The following is a 20,686-nucleotide window of genomic DNA, read 5'->3' as shown; positions in this document are numbered from 1 at the left end:
TAATTCCAATTTTATCCTTTGTGCAAATTAAATTAGAGTTTCATTCTTATTTCAATTTTTGTCTCTTATTTTGCACAAAACAAAATACTAAAATTTATTTTAATCCTTGTCTCTTAATCTCTATTTCTCAGTCTCAATATTTCTATTTCTATCTCTCCACCAAACACTACCTAATAGACTTTCTCTTATTTCCGTTCTTCTATAACATAACAGTTGATAGTATTAGGCTATTAATCAGTTTGACTAGATTAATCGAAGTCGATCATCATACCTTTCTGATTCAAAGTAAAAACCAATTATAAGTGACGCGTTCAAAACTTTAGATAATTTGTCAAAAAAATAGTAAAACGGTCACACTGGTCTGGCTTTAGTGGTTAGTCAAATTAAAATAATAAAGCACAAAAAATATTTAAAAAAATATATATTATACAAAGAGAATTGAACTTTTAAATAATTAAACCTCTAACTATCCTCTAGTTTAATAACAGATTCAATTTTTAGAATTTTACTTACACTTCATTTATTTTTATCTCATAATTATTTATTATTTACTTTTATGTTATTCAAAATATTTTCGGTCTCCTATGGTACTGAGAATCAGACCAAATCAGTTAGTTTGACCGGATTAATAAAAATTGTAATTAGACTGGTTTAATTCAGGATAAAAGTCAATTATTAACAATCGGATAAAAAAGCAAAAAAAAAAAAAATCGGTTAAAAAATAATAAATTGATCAAACCAATATATATATATATATTAACAAGTTTAAAATAATAAAATATTTTTTTTAATATTTTTATAGATGAATATTTTTTTTTTTATCATTGATTGAATCTCAATTATATTTTTAAAAATATTGAACCTTTAATTCTACTAATTCAATGACTAATTGGAGTCTCAAAATTACAACAATGATTCAATCTCTTCATACGCAAAAACCTTTTAAAAGGATAGGTAGTTAAATATTTTGGTAAAGATGTATTAAATTTGCTCAAGTAACCTAAATGTCGTTTATTTTGCCCTATAAATATTCATACCTGGCCATTGAAAATTGTCATCAGTTCATTTCTCTAACAAGCTAGCCATAGAAATTATAATGGTTGATATCAGCAATTGCATGCTCTCATCAGGAGAAGAAGAGAACCATATTGAAATCCAAGAGAGTAATAATGATGAACACCACAGTCTTGCCATCACCAACTACACCGGAGAGGCACGACATGATTTGAGTGCATCAATTAATCGCTTCGTGGAGACTCTAAATCACTTCAACTTGCGCAATTTGGGTAGGATTCAATGCTTTAAAATATAGGTTTAGTTATTCTTGTTGGTTCTTATAATTTTATTGAATTTTTAATTAAGTTTTTATATTTTTTTTTCTTTTCGATTGAATTCCTATATCATGTCAGATTTTGTAATTAAGTTCCTATTGTGACAAATTAAAAACGATGAAATTAACAGAATATTTCGTTAAACAAACTAAATATGCCTAACACTTTACTAAATATTCTGTATATTTTAACATAATATTCCGTTAATTTTAATGTTTTTGTCACAGTAGGGACTTACTTACAAAATCTGATATGGTATATAGACTTAATTGAAAAGAAAAAAATATAAGAATCTAATTGAAAATTCAGTGAAATTATAGAGATTGACAGAATAATTAAACCTATGATGCATATATCTCTTTTATTTCTCCATATATTTTGTATTTTTTTTCTGTTAAATAAATTTTATTAATGTTAAACTCTTTTTACACTGATTTGGATACTACAGAAAAATGAGAAATTTTTTGACAAAGAATGACGACGTTGGATGAAGAAGAGTAAAGATTATAATTAAATTTGTTAGAACGAAAAAGTGTATAATGCACATGATATTTTTTTTAACTATAAAAAGAATAATATTCAATTTTCAATAAAAAAGCACTCTTTGACATAGTATGACTTGAAGAACATACATTACAATCTTCTAATTAATGCACCCACTATATATTATAAATAATGCAGGGTACCCTGCTAATCAAGAGTTGAAGTATGATGGATTGGGAGCATTGCTTAATTATCACATAAACAATGCAGGAGATCCATTTAAAGGGAGCAGCTTTTGTCTAAACTCATCAGAATTCGAAGTGTGCGTGCTTGATTGGTTTGCAAAGTTATGGCAGATACAGAAGGGTCACTACTGGGGATACGTCACTACCGGTGGGACTGAAGGAAATCTTCATGGCATTTTAATAGGGTTCGTTTTCTTTCTTTTTTTATTTATTTTTTTTTATTTTTATCCTTATCCTTTTTTCTAAAGCTATTACATAGTATAGAGTTCATCCATAAAAATTTCTAATCATATATACGAAACTAAACATATTACATGCTCAAAAAATTACATATAAAGCATATACGTAAAAAATTATATATACATTTTTTTTATTTTAATTAAACAAACCCTAACACTATGTTTCGTTTAAGAAAAAACAAGAGGAAAAAAAACAGATTGAAAAAAAATGAGTGAAAAAATTTATTTATTTTTTGTTTAGATGCTAAAGAAAATAGAGAGGAAAAAAAAATTTAGTGTGAATTTCACTAAATTTTTTTTCTTCATTACAAGTAAGACAATAAAGAGAACAATGTTATCTTTTGTATATTTACAGTATTATTCATAATTCTATTATTATTAATAATTATCAATATAATTTTATTTTAATAGTTTTAATATATTATTATAATAAAGATTAACATTTAAACATTATATATTAGATAAATAATTTAAATTAAATATATAAAATTATAATATTTATAAAATATAATAAAACATAAATAAATAAAAGAGTAAAATATCGTTTTTGTCCCCAACGTTTGGGGTAAATCTTATTTGTATCCCTAACGTTTAAATCGTCCTATTTGTATCCCTAATATTTTTAAAAGTGATTCAATGTTATCCTGCCGTCAATTACACATCATGAACGCTTTAGTTTGAGTTTTAAAAATCTCTTCTTGAAGTTAGAATACAAATGTCTGGGATAGAATTGATGATCTACTCCGAAAAATAGCTCATCAAAAGTTGAAACTAATTCCTACAACATTTACATAATTTACTTTTTTAGGGACATAATTGAATCTAAACACAAATAGTGGGTATAATATTAAAATCGAACACATCCAAGTGAGACCTAATTAAGAATGAATACATCCAAGTGAGAATAATTGAAAAATATAATATGATTTGTTAGTATAATTGATAGTAGGATAACATTAAATCACTTTTATAAATGTTAGGAATACAAATAGGACGATTTAAATGTTAGGGACACAAATAGAACTTACCCCAAATGTTGGGGACAAAAATAATACTTTACTCATAAATAAAAATATTTATACTTTATTTTATTATAAGGGTATTAATATAATTTTATACCATTATGATTTTTTTTTTCTTGTCACTTTTCTTTCCATCCAAATAAAAGAATTTTTTTTCTATTTTCTTTCTATTCATTTTCTTTTTATCCAAATAACACACAAATAACTCTACTTTTTCTTCTATTTTCTCTTCTTTTATTTTCTTTCTTTCTATTTTTTTTTTTGAGTAAACTACAATTTCTACTCACGAAAGTTGAAAACGCTGACACATCTACCCATAAAAAAGGAAATTATCATTTGTACCCATAAAACATGAGTTCCATATAACAAAATTATCCAAACACAAAAAAATCACATAAAAACCCCAAATTACCCTTATCATCATCTGCATCATCTTTTTCCCTCCACCACTACCACCACTAACCCCATCCTCTCTCTCTCTCCTTCCATTTTCTGAGCTCGTCGCCGCCGACAGAGTCCGTCAACTCTGCCAACTCCTTCCTCTCTCTCTCTTTCTCTCTCTTTCCTTCTGTATTTTGCTTCTCTCTCTTCTACTTCTTTGAATGGTTGCGTGATGTAGGTTCAGTGGTCTCTGGGTTTGTAGATTGGGGAAGAGCGGGTGGAACTGCAGACTGGACAGGGGTTGGAGCTCTGTGTCAACGAGAGATGGAGGGCTAGTTGGAACAGGTTGGGACAGCGGTAGCGATCAGGCAACGGCAGTGGCTCTAGGGTTGCAAAAGGCAACGAAAACAGAAGACGACGGTGGTCCTGGGCTCGTGGAGGTAAGGCAAGGGGAAGAAGAAGAAAGAGATAGGGAAAGGGTGGAGGAGGAAAGAAAGGGGGAAAGGACGCGGCGGCGGCGAGTGGAGGTTGGGTGGGACTTGACGGCGCCAGCGACTGTTGAGTGTCGCGGCAGTGGTTACGCAAAGGAGCTAAGAAGGGGCGAGAGAGAGGAAGAAGAGTGGAAATCGGGTGAGGGGGGACAGCTTGGTCTTTGCTTGGTGGTGGTGCGGTGGTCTCAGACAATTTACTTTTTCTATTGTTGTTGTTGTTGTTTTATGTGAAGAAGATGATAATGGAGGTATAATAATGGTGATGGTGATGATAGTGATGAAGGAAATGAGGTGGTGGTGCCTTTGAATTGAGTGATGATGGTAATTAAGGTTTAGGGTGGTGGTGTAAGGAAGAATTTCAGTGGTGGGTTTGGGATTGGAAAAATGGTGGTGTGGAGTAAGTGGTGGTGGTGGGGTAATTTAGGAATTTCAAATAATATTTTTAGATTTGGATAATTTTGTTAGCAAAAGTTTATATTTTATGGACACAAATGGTAATTTTCTTCTTTTGTGAGTGGATATATCAACGTTTTCAACTTTCGTAAGTACAAATGGTAGTTTATTCTTATCTTTTTTACATCGAAACAAAGACTAAGTGTAAAAGAAAATTAAAAAATTTCAATAAGTGTAAAACAAAATTGAGCAGGGGCCATGCATGAGTTTAAGATGAAAGAAAACATCTATAGATAATTGGATTAGGCTCGTTGGTTTAATTTAATTTGGTGTCAACCACTTTCATCGATCATTTAATAATTTGTTGGTCAAATATAGGAGATCAGAAAAGGTATTGAATAATAAGTTTTAAAATTAATTCAATAAAGTAAAAAAATACTCCACCCATAATAAATTACCTCCTAAACTTTAACATTAAGATAATCATCCGTATACTTAATGAATTGAACATTCAGACATTGTTAACTGTGTATGAGTAAATCGAATCAAAAGAAATAACCATCTAATTAAGAATAATCAATATAATCATGTGCATACTTATTGAATTGAATATCTAACATATCTATTATTCATATTGTTTATTAATGTTCTCATTGTTTTCCTATATTTTTTTAAAATTATATATCTCTTAATAATGTATGTGTAGGAGAGAACAACTTCCAGATGGAATTCTATATACTTCACAGGATTCACATTATTCAATATTCAAAATAGCAAGAATGTATCGAATGCAATGCGTGAAGGTTGCCACTTTGATCTCTGGTGAGATTGATTGCAATGATCTAAAGGCTTTACTACTTGTTCACAGGAATAAGCCAGCCATCATCAATCTTAACATAGGTCTTGTATTATTTGATGCTTACTCGTGCTGTTTATGTCACGCACATATTCATCAACACTTTTGCTAATAAGGAGGATTCTATTATGATTATTGCAGGGACAACTATGAAAGGAGGAGTTGACGACCTTGATCTTGTAATACAAACACTTGAAGAATGTGGTTTCACTTCTGATCGATTCTACATTCACTGCGATGGAGCATTGTTTGGAGTGATGCTGCCTTTTCTCATGAAAGTGAGTTAACATTATTATTATCACATTCATTTTATATCTACGTGTATTTTATTGTCAATGTTTTAGTGATTTATCGGGTACCAAGAGTGTTTACGAATTCGAGTAACTCGATTATCCGTCTGAATTCGAACCGAATTAATTAAATAATTCTTAAACTAATGAATATTTGGGTATAATTAAATTTAGAGAAAATTTTACTCCCTTCTCTTGCGAGATGCTAAAATGACACTTTCTTCTCCTCTATTTTATAAATGTACATTCACATCCCTTCTAATTTTTAAAAAACCTCATCTTTAATCCATTTTAAATATTTTGTGTTAATTAATATTAACTTTATCCATTTTTTAAGAAAAAATAAATTATTTTTTGAAAAAATATCCATTAACAAAAATTTTATTTTTTATCATTAAATTTTGTTTACTAAAATACCCTTTAATAATTTAAAAATTATATTTTTATTAAAATACTTTTAAAAAATTAATAATTAAAATTTTTTTTCTAAGATACCTATCCTTTAATAATTTTTTAATTATTAAATTGTAATTTTACCAAAATTTTTGTTAACAATTATTTTTATATTTTACTATTAATTTTTTATATCAATATATATTATTTTAACATTAAATAAAAAAATCTTACCACTGTTAATATATATAACAATTAATATATATTGATATTGAAAAATAATCTTACTAAAATTTTTTGTTTAATGTTAAAATAATATATATAGATATCAAAAAATTAATAGTAAAATATAAAAAAATTGTTAATAAAAATTTTGGTAAAATTATAATTTAAAAATTAAAAAATTATTGAAGAATATTTTAGAAAAAAAGTATATAATTATTAAATTTTTAAAAAAATACAATTTAATTAATAAAAAAATAATTTATTAAAAGATATTTTGATAAGCAAAATTTAATGATAAAAAATAAAATTTTTATTAATGGGTATTTTTTAAAAAAATAATTTATTTTTTCTTAAAAAATGGATAAAGTTAATATTATAGTTAACACAAAAAGTTTAAAATGGATTAAAGATGAGGTTTTTTAAAAATTAAAAAGGAGGAGAATATACATTTATAAAATAAAGGGGAGGAGAATGTCATTTTAGCATCTCGCAGGAGAGGGGAGTGTAATTTTCTCTTAAATTTAGCACGATGATATACGATCATAATTATTTTGTCGGGTATTAATTTTAGGAGAGAAAAACTCGAATCAACTTACAAATCGGATGATCCTTTTATTAAATAAAAAATATAAATTCTAATAATATATATAACTTTTACACTAATTAACCTAACTCTATTATAATTATAAATTTATCAGTATTTTGTTATTGTTAGAATATTATTGACTTGTTAGTTGATATTACATGTTTACTATATTTATATTACATTTTTAAAAAAAATTCTCATTTTTTCAATATTTTTTTTAATTTCTGTTTCATTGGGTACCCAACTATCCGAATCGAACCAATCCGTTCTTAATTAGTTTGGTTTGGTTCAAATAAAAAAAATTATAAAATTGAACCAATCTAGACCACTTACAATTTAATTGATTTGGTTTTCAATTTATCCTAAATCTGAACCAACTGACCTGCAAACACTCCTATCAAATACATTTTAGGTAATTTTAGATATACACCTAATAAAAGAAAAGTTCTTTAGTAAATAATTTTATTTATTTTTTAAATTTTTATTCGAAAACAATTCAGGTGTCTAGTTTAATACATTAATTTGACTATATAAATTATTTAAATATTTACATTTAATTTAAAATAAATTAAATTTAACATAGAATATATTTTACTAGTTAAAAGTATTATTTGCTTTTAAAATTTTGTTAAATTTATATATATTTTCATATGGCAAACTCTTGGTTCAGTAATTCTTAGTATTTTTTTAGGGTAAACTACGAAAATACATTCGAATAATTTTGTCACTGACAAAAATGCATCCGAATTATTTTATTGATAAAAATATTCTCAAATAATTTAAAAATACAACAAAAATATCTAATATTAAATATGTATTTTTTAAAATAAAAATTGCTTTAGAGATTAAATTTTGATGCAAAGCATGATTAGAAAAATGAGATATTTTTATTTTTAAAATTTGGTGATTTTTGTTAATTATATATTTTTTGTAATTTTTTAAAAGTATTATTGATTGTTGACAAAAAAATCATAAAAAATATATAGTTAGCAAAAAATCATCATATTTTAAGAATAAAAAATTTTATTTTTTCTAATCATGCTGGTAAAAAACGACATCAAAATTCAATTTCTAAAACGTTTTTGAGAATACATATTTAATGTTGGACATTTTTGTCGCATTTTAAAATTGTTTGAGGGCATTTTTATCGATAACAAAATTTGAGTGCATTTTTGTCAACGACAAAATTATTCGAGTATATTTTTTGTAGTTTATTCTAATTTTTTGTTGTCATCATTTGTCCAGCATAAACATTAAATTATCTTTAACAAATAAATTTTACTAATTCATGTATGTGTGCAGATCTTGAAAAATGTGGATATAAACTGTATTAATTTATGTGTGCAAATTCTGGTAAATATAGATGTAAAGTATATGTTTATTGTGTGTAAAACTCCTATAAATATGGGTGTAACTTATTACTGATCAAGTATTAGCCAAAAATAATAATATTTATGGATCATATAACATTATTCTTTTTATATATTCTGAAGTACTTATACTTTTTGTTCTTAAAATTTTGGTACCCTCAACTCAACTTAATTAGCTTTATATATAAATACACTGATTTTTCAATTTATCAAAATAAGTAACATCGATAATTAAATAATACAAAACGGATGAAATATCATTGTATTATAATCTTAAAATATGATGATTCTGCAGGCACCAAAGATTACCTTCCAGAAATCCATTGGAAGTGTAACTATTTCTGGCCATAAGTTCTTGGGATGTCCAATTCCATGTGGTGTTGTAATAACTCGTTTGAAATACATCAATAATGCCCTATCCAAGGATGTTGAAATCATTGGTTCAAGGGATGCTACAATAACAGGTATAGGTATAGAGTAATTAAATTTAAACTTGCAATTTTTTTAAACACCAAATAAAATATCTCTATCCTTTTTTCTTTTTTTCTTCTTTTTCATTTCTATCTTACAGCTTTTAATAAAATATATTTGGTAAAATTCACGTCCAATTAACTTCACATGAAATTGATAGTTGAGAGTCGTTAAATGATTTAATAGGTTTCACTAAATTATCATCTAACGACTCTCATCTATCAACTTCACATGAAGTTAACTGCATTTGAATTTTTACCAATAAATTTTTGGGATGAATTAAAATTCGTGATACAACGTGCGAATAATGTTATTTTTTTCGTGTGGTTGATATACGGAACATATCAAGTTTGATAATGTATTATTACGAGGGTGAAAACTAAGGTGAAGTGGATTTCACGTGAAGTTGATACCTGAGAGCCGTTAAATGAAAATTTAGTCAAATCATTTAACAGCTCTAAGATATCAACTTCACGTGAAGTCGACTGCACATGAGTTTCCACCGTATATGAGATCCCACAATAAACCACAAAATTTCAGCTTTTTTTTTTCTGATTTTGTGGCGATTTTTGACCTCGACAAACTAGTTACGTTCTCGTATTCACATGGCATGCTTGTATTTTCTTTATTGTAAAACATAATAAATAAAACACATAAAAGGGTGTGATTTGGTACAGGTAGCCGTTGTGGACATGCCCCTATCTTCCTTTGGTATTGTCTGAAAAGCAAAGGATTAAAAGGGCTTAAGAAAGACGTTGAGAAGTGCATAATGAATGCAAGTTACTTACATGGTCGATTGCGTGGTGCTGGCATTGGTGCAATGTTGAATGAGTTTAGTAACATCGTTGTGTTTGAGAGGCCTCAATTAAATGATGACTTTATTCGTAGGTGGAGTTTGGCGTGCGAAGGGAAAATTGCGCACGTTGTTGTCATGCAGCACGTGACCACTAAAATGCTTGACTCTTTTGTTAGTGAGTTTCTTCAGAGAAGGTTTCAGGCTCAGTGCATTGCAGACCATGTTGGTTCCTCAAATTGTTCTTGTTCGATGCATGATGGTTTTCTTCATTGAGACTACTTATGTGAGATGATGCATTTTGTCAATCCAACAATTGAATTTTAATATTTATTATGTGCTACTTCTATTATATAAAATGGGGATATTACAGAAATTTGATGTACAATTTTCTAGAGAATAGGAAGAATCCGATAATTGAGCATATTGTTCGATATATTCTCACATGTCATTTTAAAGATTTGACTACGTGTAATAGTACGATGATAGATCGATTAATAACACATGACATATTGACATGGACGATTATTTGTTACAATACTATTTGGTCACGTGTCAACTTATGTCACGTTTGACAATATTATTTATCTGTTATCTGCGGTGTTATCATTATATATAGATGGACTAAATTGATTCTTGAACATGCATTAAGTGATTTATTTTAATCTTCAAATTGAATGTTTTACACCAAATTAATCCCTTTACTAATTTGTTCTTATTTTTTTTATAAATTCAAAATTCGTAATATCTTTACTGATGTGAAGGCATTTCAAGCACTTTTACTACGATTTTCGACCTCTTTTATCTAGCCTATTTATATAAAATTGATTTCAGGTACGACTCGTAACAATGATTATGTTATTTAATAAAAAAATTTATGATATTAAAAGATATATTTTTAAGTCCAAATGTGTATTTCATAGGAACAAAAAAATAAAAAATGTGTATTTTGGTTTTGATTTCTTGTTAAAAACACTCGTGTAAAAAAAATGTGTTTAATCAATCATATAATTTTTTGTAATAACATATTTATATATTGTAAAATTTATCAACGTTAAATTATTGTAGAAAAAATCAAGGTTACGAGAACCGGACCGGTTAATAAACCGATAAAATAACTGGTTCACTGATTTAATGGTCTGACCGGAGTTCAACCGGAGTTCAATCAATTTAATTAAATATTAAATAAAATTATTTAAAATTCTATTAAAAATTTTATATATAATTTTAAATATTTAAATTTAATAATTTTTAATCTAATAAAATTTAAAATTTTATAATTTCACATAATAACTATAACTTTATTGAATTTGAATGAAACAAATTTTGTTATTTCATTCACTGTTAACTGTTAACTATTAAGATATGAAAGCATAGGGATTATCAGTGTATAATAATAAACTAGCATATTAGTATATAAAAGCATATAATCCTTTGACATTGTTGGACATCATTAAAATTAACACAAAATAAAAAAATCAGCAACAATATTATTATGAGTTTATGAAAGAATACAACAAATCAAGAATAATTAGAAATTAACAAAATATCAGTAATTCAGAATCATTAACCTAACCCAGTAACTCAATCTATTAACAACAAATTAACAGTACAAAACAAACATAAAGTCAAAAACAAATTCAAGAAGCATGCTTAATGCAGAGGAAGGGTCAAAGAGACAGATCAGAAAACCAGCAATAATATTATTATGACAGAATATAACAACTCAAAATAATCAGAAATTAACAAAATCTCAACTCAGAATAATAAAAAATTAACAAAATCTTAGCAAACCCAGAATCAGTGGACTAACCCAACAACTCAATCAGTATTATTAATAACATATCAACAGTACAAAATAAGCAAAATCAAATTCAAGAAGCAGTGTTTAATGCTGACCGGAGGAAGGGACAGAGAGACAGAGAGCGAGCTCGACAGCGACGGCGAGGGAAAAATAGAACTTGACGGCGACGGCGAGGAGAAGAGAGAACTCGACGGAGGAGAAGAGAGAGCTTGACGGCGAGGACAAGGAGAAGAGAAAGCTTGACAGCGAGGGCAAGGAGAAGAGAGAGCTCGACAACGACAATGACAGAATAAGAGAGAGAGAGAGAGAGAGAGAGAGAGAGAGAGAGAGAGAGAGAGAGAGAGAGAGAGAGAGAGAGAGAGAGCGATGATAACGACGCGGTGCTGCGGAGCTGTGGGGACTGCGGTGGTCAAAACAGTCGCTGCGGTGGCTGAGGGCTACGGTGGCTAAAGGCTGCGCGATTGGGGGCTAGGGTTCTCTGAATTTCAAGATTTGGTTTAAGTTTCAATTTTAGAGAAGGAGGAGTGTGTGTGCTATGACTGGGTTAGGGTGAGGAAAGGGATTTAGGGTTTTTTTGTTGTTTTTTTTTTCTTTTATAGGCAAAACGGTGCCGTGTGGAGAGTTTTAACGAACCGAAAATCCTTCAAAATATCGGCCGATTCTACCGATTCACCGGTTAACTGTCGGTTCGACCGATTCTGTGATGGTTTTTTGCCAGACGGTTTATAGACTTATTCGGACCAGCTAGGTGATCGGTTCTCGGTTGAACCGGTCAGTTCGGTTTAGGTTTTAGAACCATGAAAAAAATAGAATTAAAATTAATGCATAAAAAATGTTAAGAATATTGAATTTAAAAAATAAAAAACAATTGATGAAAAAACTAGTTTGGTACATAACATTAAATTTCAAGGATTAAAATGAGTCAATTAATGCAAAGTTAAGGATCAATTTAGTACATCTATAATGATAATATAGTGGATAATATGTAGAAGAATAATATTGCAACACGTAACACAAACTGACACGTGGCCAGATATTATTGTGACACGTGGTACAACCATCCACGTCAGTATAGCATGTATTATTGATCGACCCATCATCGTACCTTTACACGTGGCCAAGACAAAATGGGTGGAAGTTTTGAAAGGTACAAGGCTAAGTTGGTAGCAAAGGGATTCACCCAAGTTCAAGGATTTGACCATTTCAATACGTTCAGTCCCGTTATAAAATGACAACCCTTCAAGTTATGCTAGCACTCACAGCTAAAAAAAATTAGCACATTCACGAATTGGATGTCAATATAGCATTTTTTCATGGCGATTTGCCTGAAGACGTATATATGAAGCCACCACCAAGGCTGAATGTTCCGAAAGGCAAAGTATGCAAGTTTGAGAGATCATTCTATGAATTAAAGTAAGCTTCAAGATAGTGAAACTCTAAGCTGCATTTTGTTCTACTCAAACTAGTTCTACTCAGGTTTCACATCGATTCTTATTTATGTTGTTAATCTGATACTAGTTGGGGATGATTTACAAGAGATTCGAAAAATCAAAATCTTGTTGGATGACTTATTCAAGATAAAGGATATAGGGAGATTGAAGTTTTTTCTGGGATTAGAGGTTGCAAGGAGCAGCAAGGAAATTGCACTATATCAAAGAAAGTACACATTGAATCTTTTGAAAGAATAATCTACTACTTGATGCATAACCAGCATCAATCCTTATGAGTTACACATCTACTCTTTCAAAGTCTAGTGGTACACGTCTCCCTAACTTACAACCATATTGAAGGCTCGTAGGCAGGCTTATCTACCTTACCAATATAAGACCTGACATTTGTTTTGCAGTGAGCAAATTAAGTCAATTCTTAGATTGTGCCACAGATGTCCACTTTAAAGTTGGACTCCACATTCTCAAGTATCTAAAGCAAGCATAAGCAAGAGGAGTGTTCTTCCCTTCTCAATCCTATTTTGACATAGTTGGCTTCTCAGACTTGGATTGGGGTATATGCCCAAATTCCTGGAAGTCGATGACTGGTTATTATTTCTTCATTTGATCAGTACTAGTGTCATGAAAAGGCAAAAAGCAGAATATAGTTTCAAGCTCTTTAATTGAAACTGGATATAGAGACTTAGCACCTGCTATTAGAGAAGGCCTCTGGGTCACTTACATTCTCAGTGATTTCAGAATCGTTAGGAACCGTCCCATTACTCTCTACTCTGACAATCAAGCTGCACTCTACATCGCTGCAAATCTAGTCTTCTATGAGTATACAAAATACACAGAAATCGATTATCATATTATGAGAGACAAATTCACAAGAAGCGATAATCAAACTTCTACCAATTACATCAGCTAATTAGGTTGTAGATACTTTTATTAAGTCTCTTTCTCTTGGGTTGTTTTCTTCGTTCCATTCCAAGCTTGGCATGATCGATCTCTACACGCCAAGATTGAAGGGGGGGGGGATGTTGGTAGATCATAATGCAGTAGAGCAGTTGGCAAAGAAAGGTAACTGAAGTGCCAGCTACATAGCAGAATTGAGTAGTTAGTTAGTTAGCTCGACAAATATAGAAAGTGGTAGTTAGCTATAGTTGACAGTTAGAGTAATAGTTTAAGGTGAGTGCTACCGTGATGAAGGGTAATTTTTTCCTCAGGTGAGGAAGTGGCGTGGAGTATGCCATTGCACGATGCATGGCATGCGTAGCATCACACGCAGACAATGTCTGCAGACCTCTTACTCATCGTGCAGTAGAGTTGTCAGGGATGGGTCAATTAGGAATTTAGGATAGTTTGGTTATGTTTTAATGAAGGTGATTAAGTTTTTGGGTTTTTTGATATTTTGTGGGTGCATATTTTTGTTACGGTGGACTTTTTATTATTGAGCTTGAAAGAAATTATGGACTTGCTTTGGTGTTTGTAGGCTATGTTTGGGGTTCCAGAACAAAAAAGGAAAATAATACATATATTTTAGGTTCCAGAATAAAAAAAATTAAAAAAAGAAAATAAAAATAAATACATATATTTAGGATTTCAAAATTAAAAAATATTAAGTGTTTAGGATTACATAAAAATAAGGGTTAAGTACGATTTTGGTTCCTAAGGTATAGGTCGAAAATTTTTTCGTCTTCAATTTTTTTTGCATATAAAATCTTCCTTAAGATTTAACTTAATTTTAAAATCGTCATTTTTACAAAAATTTTAATTTTTATTATTAAATTACTCCCAATTAAAAAATTATAAAATAAAAAAAGAAAAAAAATGAAAGAAAACCGATGAAAAGGGGAAGGGAATCACGCGGGGGGAAGGGAAAAGGAAAGGTGGGAAGAAGGGAAGCTTCGTTGTTCTGCTAATCCTCCTCTCATTGGTGGCCGCTGCTCCTTGCCACGCCTTGCCGCCGTCAAAGTGCTCGTGGAATGCATGGCCAGGGAGACAAAGAGGGGTGCCTCATTGCCGTCGCACTCCGCCATTGCCGCCGATGCTTCTAGTCTTCGACGCCGCTTCTGGTCCTCGCCGCTGGACTCCCTAGGGTTTCAGTTCTGTTTCTGATTTGTGCTACTTCTGCTTCTAATTTCGTCTGATTTTATTGTTCATTATTTTTTCTGCTTCTAATTTGATCTTTGATCTCTTTGTGTTTTGTTCTTCTGATTTTATTGTTGTTGTTGCTGGCGCTGGTGATGAAGAAGAAGGAAAGGAAGCAGAGATGCTTCTGATTTTACTTTTTTATTCTGTTTCTTATTTTGTTAATCCATTGTTCTTCTATTTCTGTTTCTTTCACTTCTGATTCTGCTTATGTTTCTGCTTCTATTTCTATTTTCAATTTTGTTTATACTTTTTGTTTTCAATTCTGCTTATGCTTCTGTTTTTTCTATTTCTAATTCTGCTTTTGTTTTTGCTTCATTGTTGTTACTGAAGAAGAAAAGAAAAAGAAGAGATATTGTTGAAGGAGAAAAAAAAAAAAAGAAGAAATGACTTTATTGTCGTTGTTTATTCATTCAGTGTTGTTGCTGAGTATTTTGGTGAAGAAAGAGAATGGTATAATTGTTCGAAGGACGATTTTAAAATCAACTCGAACTTTAATGACGATTTTGTATGCAAAAAAAAAGGTTGGGGATAAAAAAAATTTTCAACCTATACGTTAGGGACCAAAATCGTACTTAACCCTAAAAATAAATACTTTAAGAGAAAAATGATACAAAATGTGTCATGGCCCAAAAAAGGAAAAAAAAAATAATACATATATTTAGGGTTCCAAAATTTAAAAATAAGGTTTAGAGTTAAGAAATTAGTGTTTAGTGTTTAGTGTTGATGGATTAGGGAGTGTGATTTATAATTTAGGATGTACGAGTTAGGTGATTGTTGACATTCATAGTGATTTAGTTGCGCATTAAGAGTGTGTTTGTGTTTGGTAAGCACGTTGGAAGTACAAGAAGCGCGTTCAATCTTTTTTTAACGCTGTAATTTTTCTTTGGCTAATTTTTTTCTTCTGAACGCAAATATGAGTTCATCATTGTGTTTAGCTTCTGCGTTCACTTCATAAATTAAAAAATTAATTGGCATTCTACCAAATTTGCCATCCAATCTCATCTACAATAAAAAATACCAAAAATAATCATCAGAATTCTTAAATTTTTTCATAGTTATGCTTCACAAACAAATATTTTTTAAATATTATTATTAATACTCTTTGTTAAGTTTTAATTTTTATCAATTATTTTTTTATTTTTTTATTAATAATATGGATATTTTTGTTTAGAATTTTTTTATGTTTTACTTATCTATATCATTGTATTTTTTAATAGAATTTTTAATATTCATTATTCATATGTTTTTTTAATTATTTTTATTAATACGTATTTTTTTTATAAAATTTTATTTTTTTATTTGACTTTGTATTTTTTTACTGTATATTCTTAAATTAGTATATATTTTATTTATTTATTATTAATTTTTATAATATAAATCTTAATAAAAAGAGATAATTAAATACAAAAAGAGTACGAAAGAAGAGTATTAACAAATTATAACAAAAGAGTACTAATTTTCAATAAATAAATTTAAATTCTTTTCAAAAGTAATTATAGTAAAAAAATTGTTAAAATAATATAAATTTGAATAATATAAATTCATGTACTTTTTAGTAATTTTTGTCTAAACGTAATTTTGAATAATGTAATCCAAACAACATTCATTTCATTATAATTAATTTTGATACAAAATTATTAAACATAAATCACGTTAACACCAACTCACTTTTTATCAAAATCAAATTTGTAAAATTAATTTTATACAAAATCTCGTTTGCAAACTCTAATCCAAATACACACTAAGTGATTGTTGCCAAAATAGTTGATGAACTTGAGCTAGTGTGTATAGTGTAATGATACCTGGTATATATGTTTTATTTTAAATTTAATTAAAACTTATAATATACGCTAAATACGTAATATGAAAATAAATGTAGTCATATGTTGTGCTTATATTGTTAGTGATGTATATTTGGTTTTAGAAAAAAAATTTGCTTTACAATTTTTAAATAAGTGAATATTAATTTATATTTGACAAAAAATTAGTATAAATTAAATGACTTGAAAATAAACACTCTAAAAAAATTTGAAATTTGTAGTTTAAAAATACAATAAATTAGATTGTTTTTAGTTAATTAAAAACGTGGAAATATTATTCAACTAATATTAGTTTAGGGTGTTAGGATTTATCAAAGTAGATGTTAGTTTGTAATTTTTTAAATTAATAAATAAGCATCAAATTTAAAATTTGAAATTAAAAGATTTAAAATTTAAAATTTTTTAAATTTAAAATTATTCGTAACTAACGTAGGAAAGTTAAGTTTAAAATAAGAAATTTTAATTAAATAATTTAACTGTAAAAGAAACACAAAATAATTTTTTTTTTGTTAAAAACATAAAATAATTTAACACTACAAAGAGCATATTCCCAAAAACACACTATACCCACAAACATCTAAAATATGGGTTAATTGCAAAATTAATTGTATCGTCAGGTTCAAAAAGGGAGACAAAAAATTACCTTCGATAGCTTAAACCCAGCCCATCCCTTCTTAAAAATTGATCTGTTTCAGACAAAAAAACTCAAATAACTAATCATCATATTATATGCAAAGTTAATCCTAATTAATTCAGCATAACTAGGCCCACATTTCCTTTCAATTCTGCAATGCTACAGTACTTGCCGGACCAAGCAGGACCAATGCAAACACGTGTTTTCTTCTCCTGCTTCCGCCACATTTCAGCAGGTAAGGAAAAAAATTTACTTTCTCAGAGTAGCATAACCCATAATTTAATTAGAGTAAGCACACTTGTAAGTATATTATATATTTAGAGTTCATTTTCTAAGATTCTAAAAACTCTGCTCAAACAATCCTCACCTCATGCTCATGATTTCTGCCACCAGGAACAAATTTTTCAAGATGACTACACAACAACAAGGTGGTGGCTGAAGCTACTAGCTGGATTTCATGTCTGGCCTCCTATAATTACGTCAAAGTGTTTCTACGAGCCAATGCATTATTTACAACTTCTGGGTTATATTATTATGAGTAGTGTCAAGTAACTAATTTTTTTAGTCAATATTAGTCAATATTTTTAAAATTATTCTATTTATTTTAAAATTTACATCCTAAATTATAAATATTTAATCTTAAATCTTAAATTATAAACCTAAGTACTAAAGTTGGCTAATATTGACTAATTAAAAGTTAGTTTCTTATATTTTTTCTTGTAATTTTTAATTATGATGGACAATATTATTTTTTTGCACTTGAATTGTACCAAATTGTTTGATTTATCTGCTGTTGGTGGGTCCCCAATCAAATGGGACCCACAGTTAAAAAAAAAATAAAGAAAGAAAGTTGCTAAAAAGGCCACGTGAGAGAGAAGCTTTCTTTATGTTTTGAAAGAAAGCAACGAAGCTTAGTTTTTTGAATAAAAGAAAAAGCAGCGTCGAAGAGGAGAAGAATTAGGGGAAAAAGGGCATGTCAACTTTGATCACATTGACTTAGTAAACTTGCTCCATTTTTTATGAAATTTTAGTATATTATTCCTAGTGTAAAGATGAATATTAGGATATAAATTGCTAGTTGTATTGCCTTCTCTTTTGCCTGATTTGAAATACTCACTTTGTGGAGGGTTTATGTTGATTCCATCAGTTTTGATAATGTATTTTGTTGATTGTTGAGATGCCTTAGTGTCACTAGGAAGACTGTTTGTGTACCAATTATTCTGATAGTGGAAGATTTTTCTGGACTAGGTCCCGTGAGTTTTTGTCCCTCTTTTGGGGGGTTTTCTCACGTTAAAATTCTGGTGTCTGGTTATTTAATTTCTGCCATTATATTTGCTACTTGGAGTATCTTTGGTATTGCCTATTTAATCGCACAGGTTGTGAGAAAATTATTTCTGGTGCTTCCGCTGTTAGACAGGTTCTTGTTTTAAACCTGTATTGAGTTTTTCCCAACAAAGTGGTATCAGAGCTTTGGTTGTTTGTCTCTGTGTTGATTAAATGGAGAAAAATACTCATGGATCGAATATGGTCAAATTGAATTCCCAAAATTATTCAATTTGGAAGACCCTCATGGAAGATATGTTGTATAGCAAGGACTTATATGATCTTGTGGAGGGGGATAAATCCAAAGGTACAAAATCCGATGCTGAATGGAAGAAGCTGAATCGGAAGGCAGTTGCTTTGATTAGGCAATGGCTTGATCTTAGCGTGTATCCACATGTTGACACAGAAACGAATGCTGAGAAGATGTGGAATAAATTGAAGGAGTTATATGAGAGGAAGAATGTGTAAAATAAAGCATTCTTGATTAGGAAGCTTGTCAATATGAAGTATACTGAAGGTAAATCAATGCCAGAGCACTTGAGCATTTTTCAGGAGACAGTGAACCAACTGACAAATAATGAAATCACTTTGAATGATGAGTTGCAAGCCTTGTTGTTGTTGAGCTCTTTGCCTGATAGTTGGGAAGTTTTGGTTGTGACACTGACTAACTCAACTCCAAATGGGAAGTTGACGTTAGCAATGATTAAAGAGAGCATGTTGAATGAAGAAGCCAGAAGAAGAGAGCGAGGTTTGACTTATGCCTCCTCCCAGTCAGAAGCACTTGTTTCAGAGTCACGGGGAGAAGTCAAAGTAGAAAACCTCACAGTTCTGACAGGTCAAAGAGTCGAAGCAAGTCAAGAGGAAAATACAAGCCAAGAAAGGAGTTCATTTGTTACCATTGTGGCAAGCCGGGGCATATCAAGAGGTATTGTAAATTCTTGAAAAGAGAACAATTAAGGGGAAGAAGCGAAAACAAAGGTAAAGATAGTGATAAAGAAACTACTGCTATTGTTTATGAAGATGTTCTTATCACATATGATGAAAATTATGTGAATCTTGTTTGTGATGATTCCACTTGGATTATGGACTCTGGTGCCTCATGTCATGTCACTCTGAAACGTGAATTTTTCACTTCTTATACTGCTGGAAATTTCGGCAAGATCAAATTGGGAGATAAAGGAGTGTGTGATATCATTGGTATGGGTGATATGTGGCTTGAAACTAACATGGGATGCAAGTTGCAGTTGAAGAATGTTAGGCATGCGCCAGATATGCGGTTCAATCTCATTTCAGTGAAGGCATTGGATCAAGAAGGGTATTGCACTTCCTTTGGTAGCGGAAAATGCAAGATTACCAAAGAGGCTCTCATTGTTGCTAGAGAAGACAATAGTCTCACTACTCTCTACTGGTTGCAAGTAAAGTTGTGCAAAGAAGATGTGAATGTAGCTGATGATTCCTCTTCTGATTTGTGGCATATACGTCTTGGTCACTTGAGCGAGAAAGGACTAAGCGTCTTAGCCAAGAAGCACTCACTTCCAGTGAAAGGTACAACTTTAAATACTTGCACTCATTGTTTTGTTGAAAAGCATGTGGAGTATCATTTCATAATTCTGGACCTCATAGGAGATCACATATTCTAGATTTAGTTTACACTGATGTTTGCACTATGGATGCTAATACACTAGGTGGTGCATCATATTTTGTTACCTTTATTGATGATTATTCTCGAAAAGTGTGGGCTTTTGTTTTAAAATCTAAAGATCAGGTGCTCGATATCTTCGAACACTTTCATGCAAGTGTTGAAAGAGAAACACGAAGGAAATTGAAGTGTGTTCGAGCAGATAATGGTGGTGAATACAGGGGTCCGTTTGAAGAGTATTGTAAAGGACATGGGATCAAACTTGAGAAGACGGTTCCTAAGACTCCTCAACATAATGGAGTTGCTGAAAGAA

The 20,686-nt window shown here is 30.0% G+C and overlaps 1 protein-coding gene across 1 annotated transcript; it reads left to right on the top strand.

Annotated features, from left to right (window-relative positions):
• Positions 1-1,075: 1,075 nt before the first annotated feature.
• Positions 1,076-9,939, top strand: LOC112770453 (serine decarboxylase-like). Its single transcript, XM_025814807.3, has 6 exons — positions 1,076-1,286; positions 2,013-2,244; positions 5,292-5,485; positions 5,583-5,719; positions 8,601-8,769; positions 9,454-9,939. Exons 1-6 carry the CDS (start codon positions 1,097-1,099, stop codon positions 9,843-9,845), a joined length of 1,314 nt encoding a protein of 437 aa, XP_025670592.3. The 5' UTR covers positions 1,076-1,096; the 3' UTR covers positions 9,846-9,939.
• The last annotated feature ends 10,747 nt before the right edge of the window (positions 9,940-20,686 follow it).

This window comes from Arachis hypogaea, chromosome 18 (assembly GCF_003086295.3).
Source record: "Arachis hypogaea cultivar Tifrunner chromosome 18, arahy.Tifrunner.gnm2.J5K5, whole genome shotgun sequence".
Classification (NCBI taxonomy): Eukaryota; Viridiplantae; Streptophyta; class Magnoliopsida; order Fabales; family Fabaceae; genus Arachis; species Arachis hypogaea.
This window is presented reverse-complemented; position numbering and strand designations above follow the sequence as displayed.

What these genes read in the sequence shown, in the direction of transcription:
- LOC112770453 (XM_025814807.3), top strand. Translation starts at nt 1,097, where the DNA reads ATGGTTGATATCAGCAATTGCATGCTCTCATCAGGAGAAGAAGAGAAC. An exon ending in CTTCATGGCATTTTAATAGG is followed by an intron (nt 2,245 to 5,291) that starts GTTCGTTTTCTT and finishes ATGTATGTGTAG; the next exon opens with GAGAGAACAACTTCCAGATG. An exon ending in AAGGGATGCTACAATAACAG is followed by an intron (nt 8,770 to 9,453) that starts GTATAGGTATAG and finishes GATTTGGTACAG; the next exon opens with GTAGCCGTTGTGGACATGCC.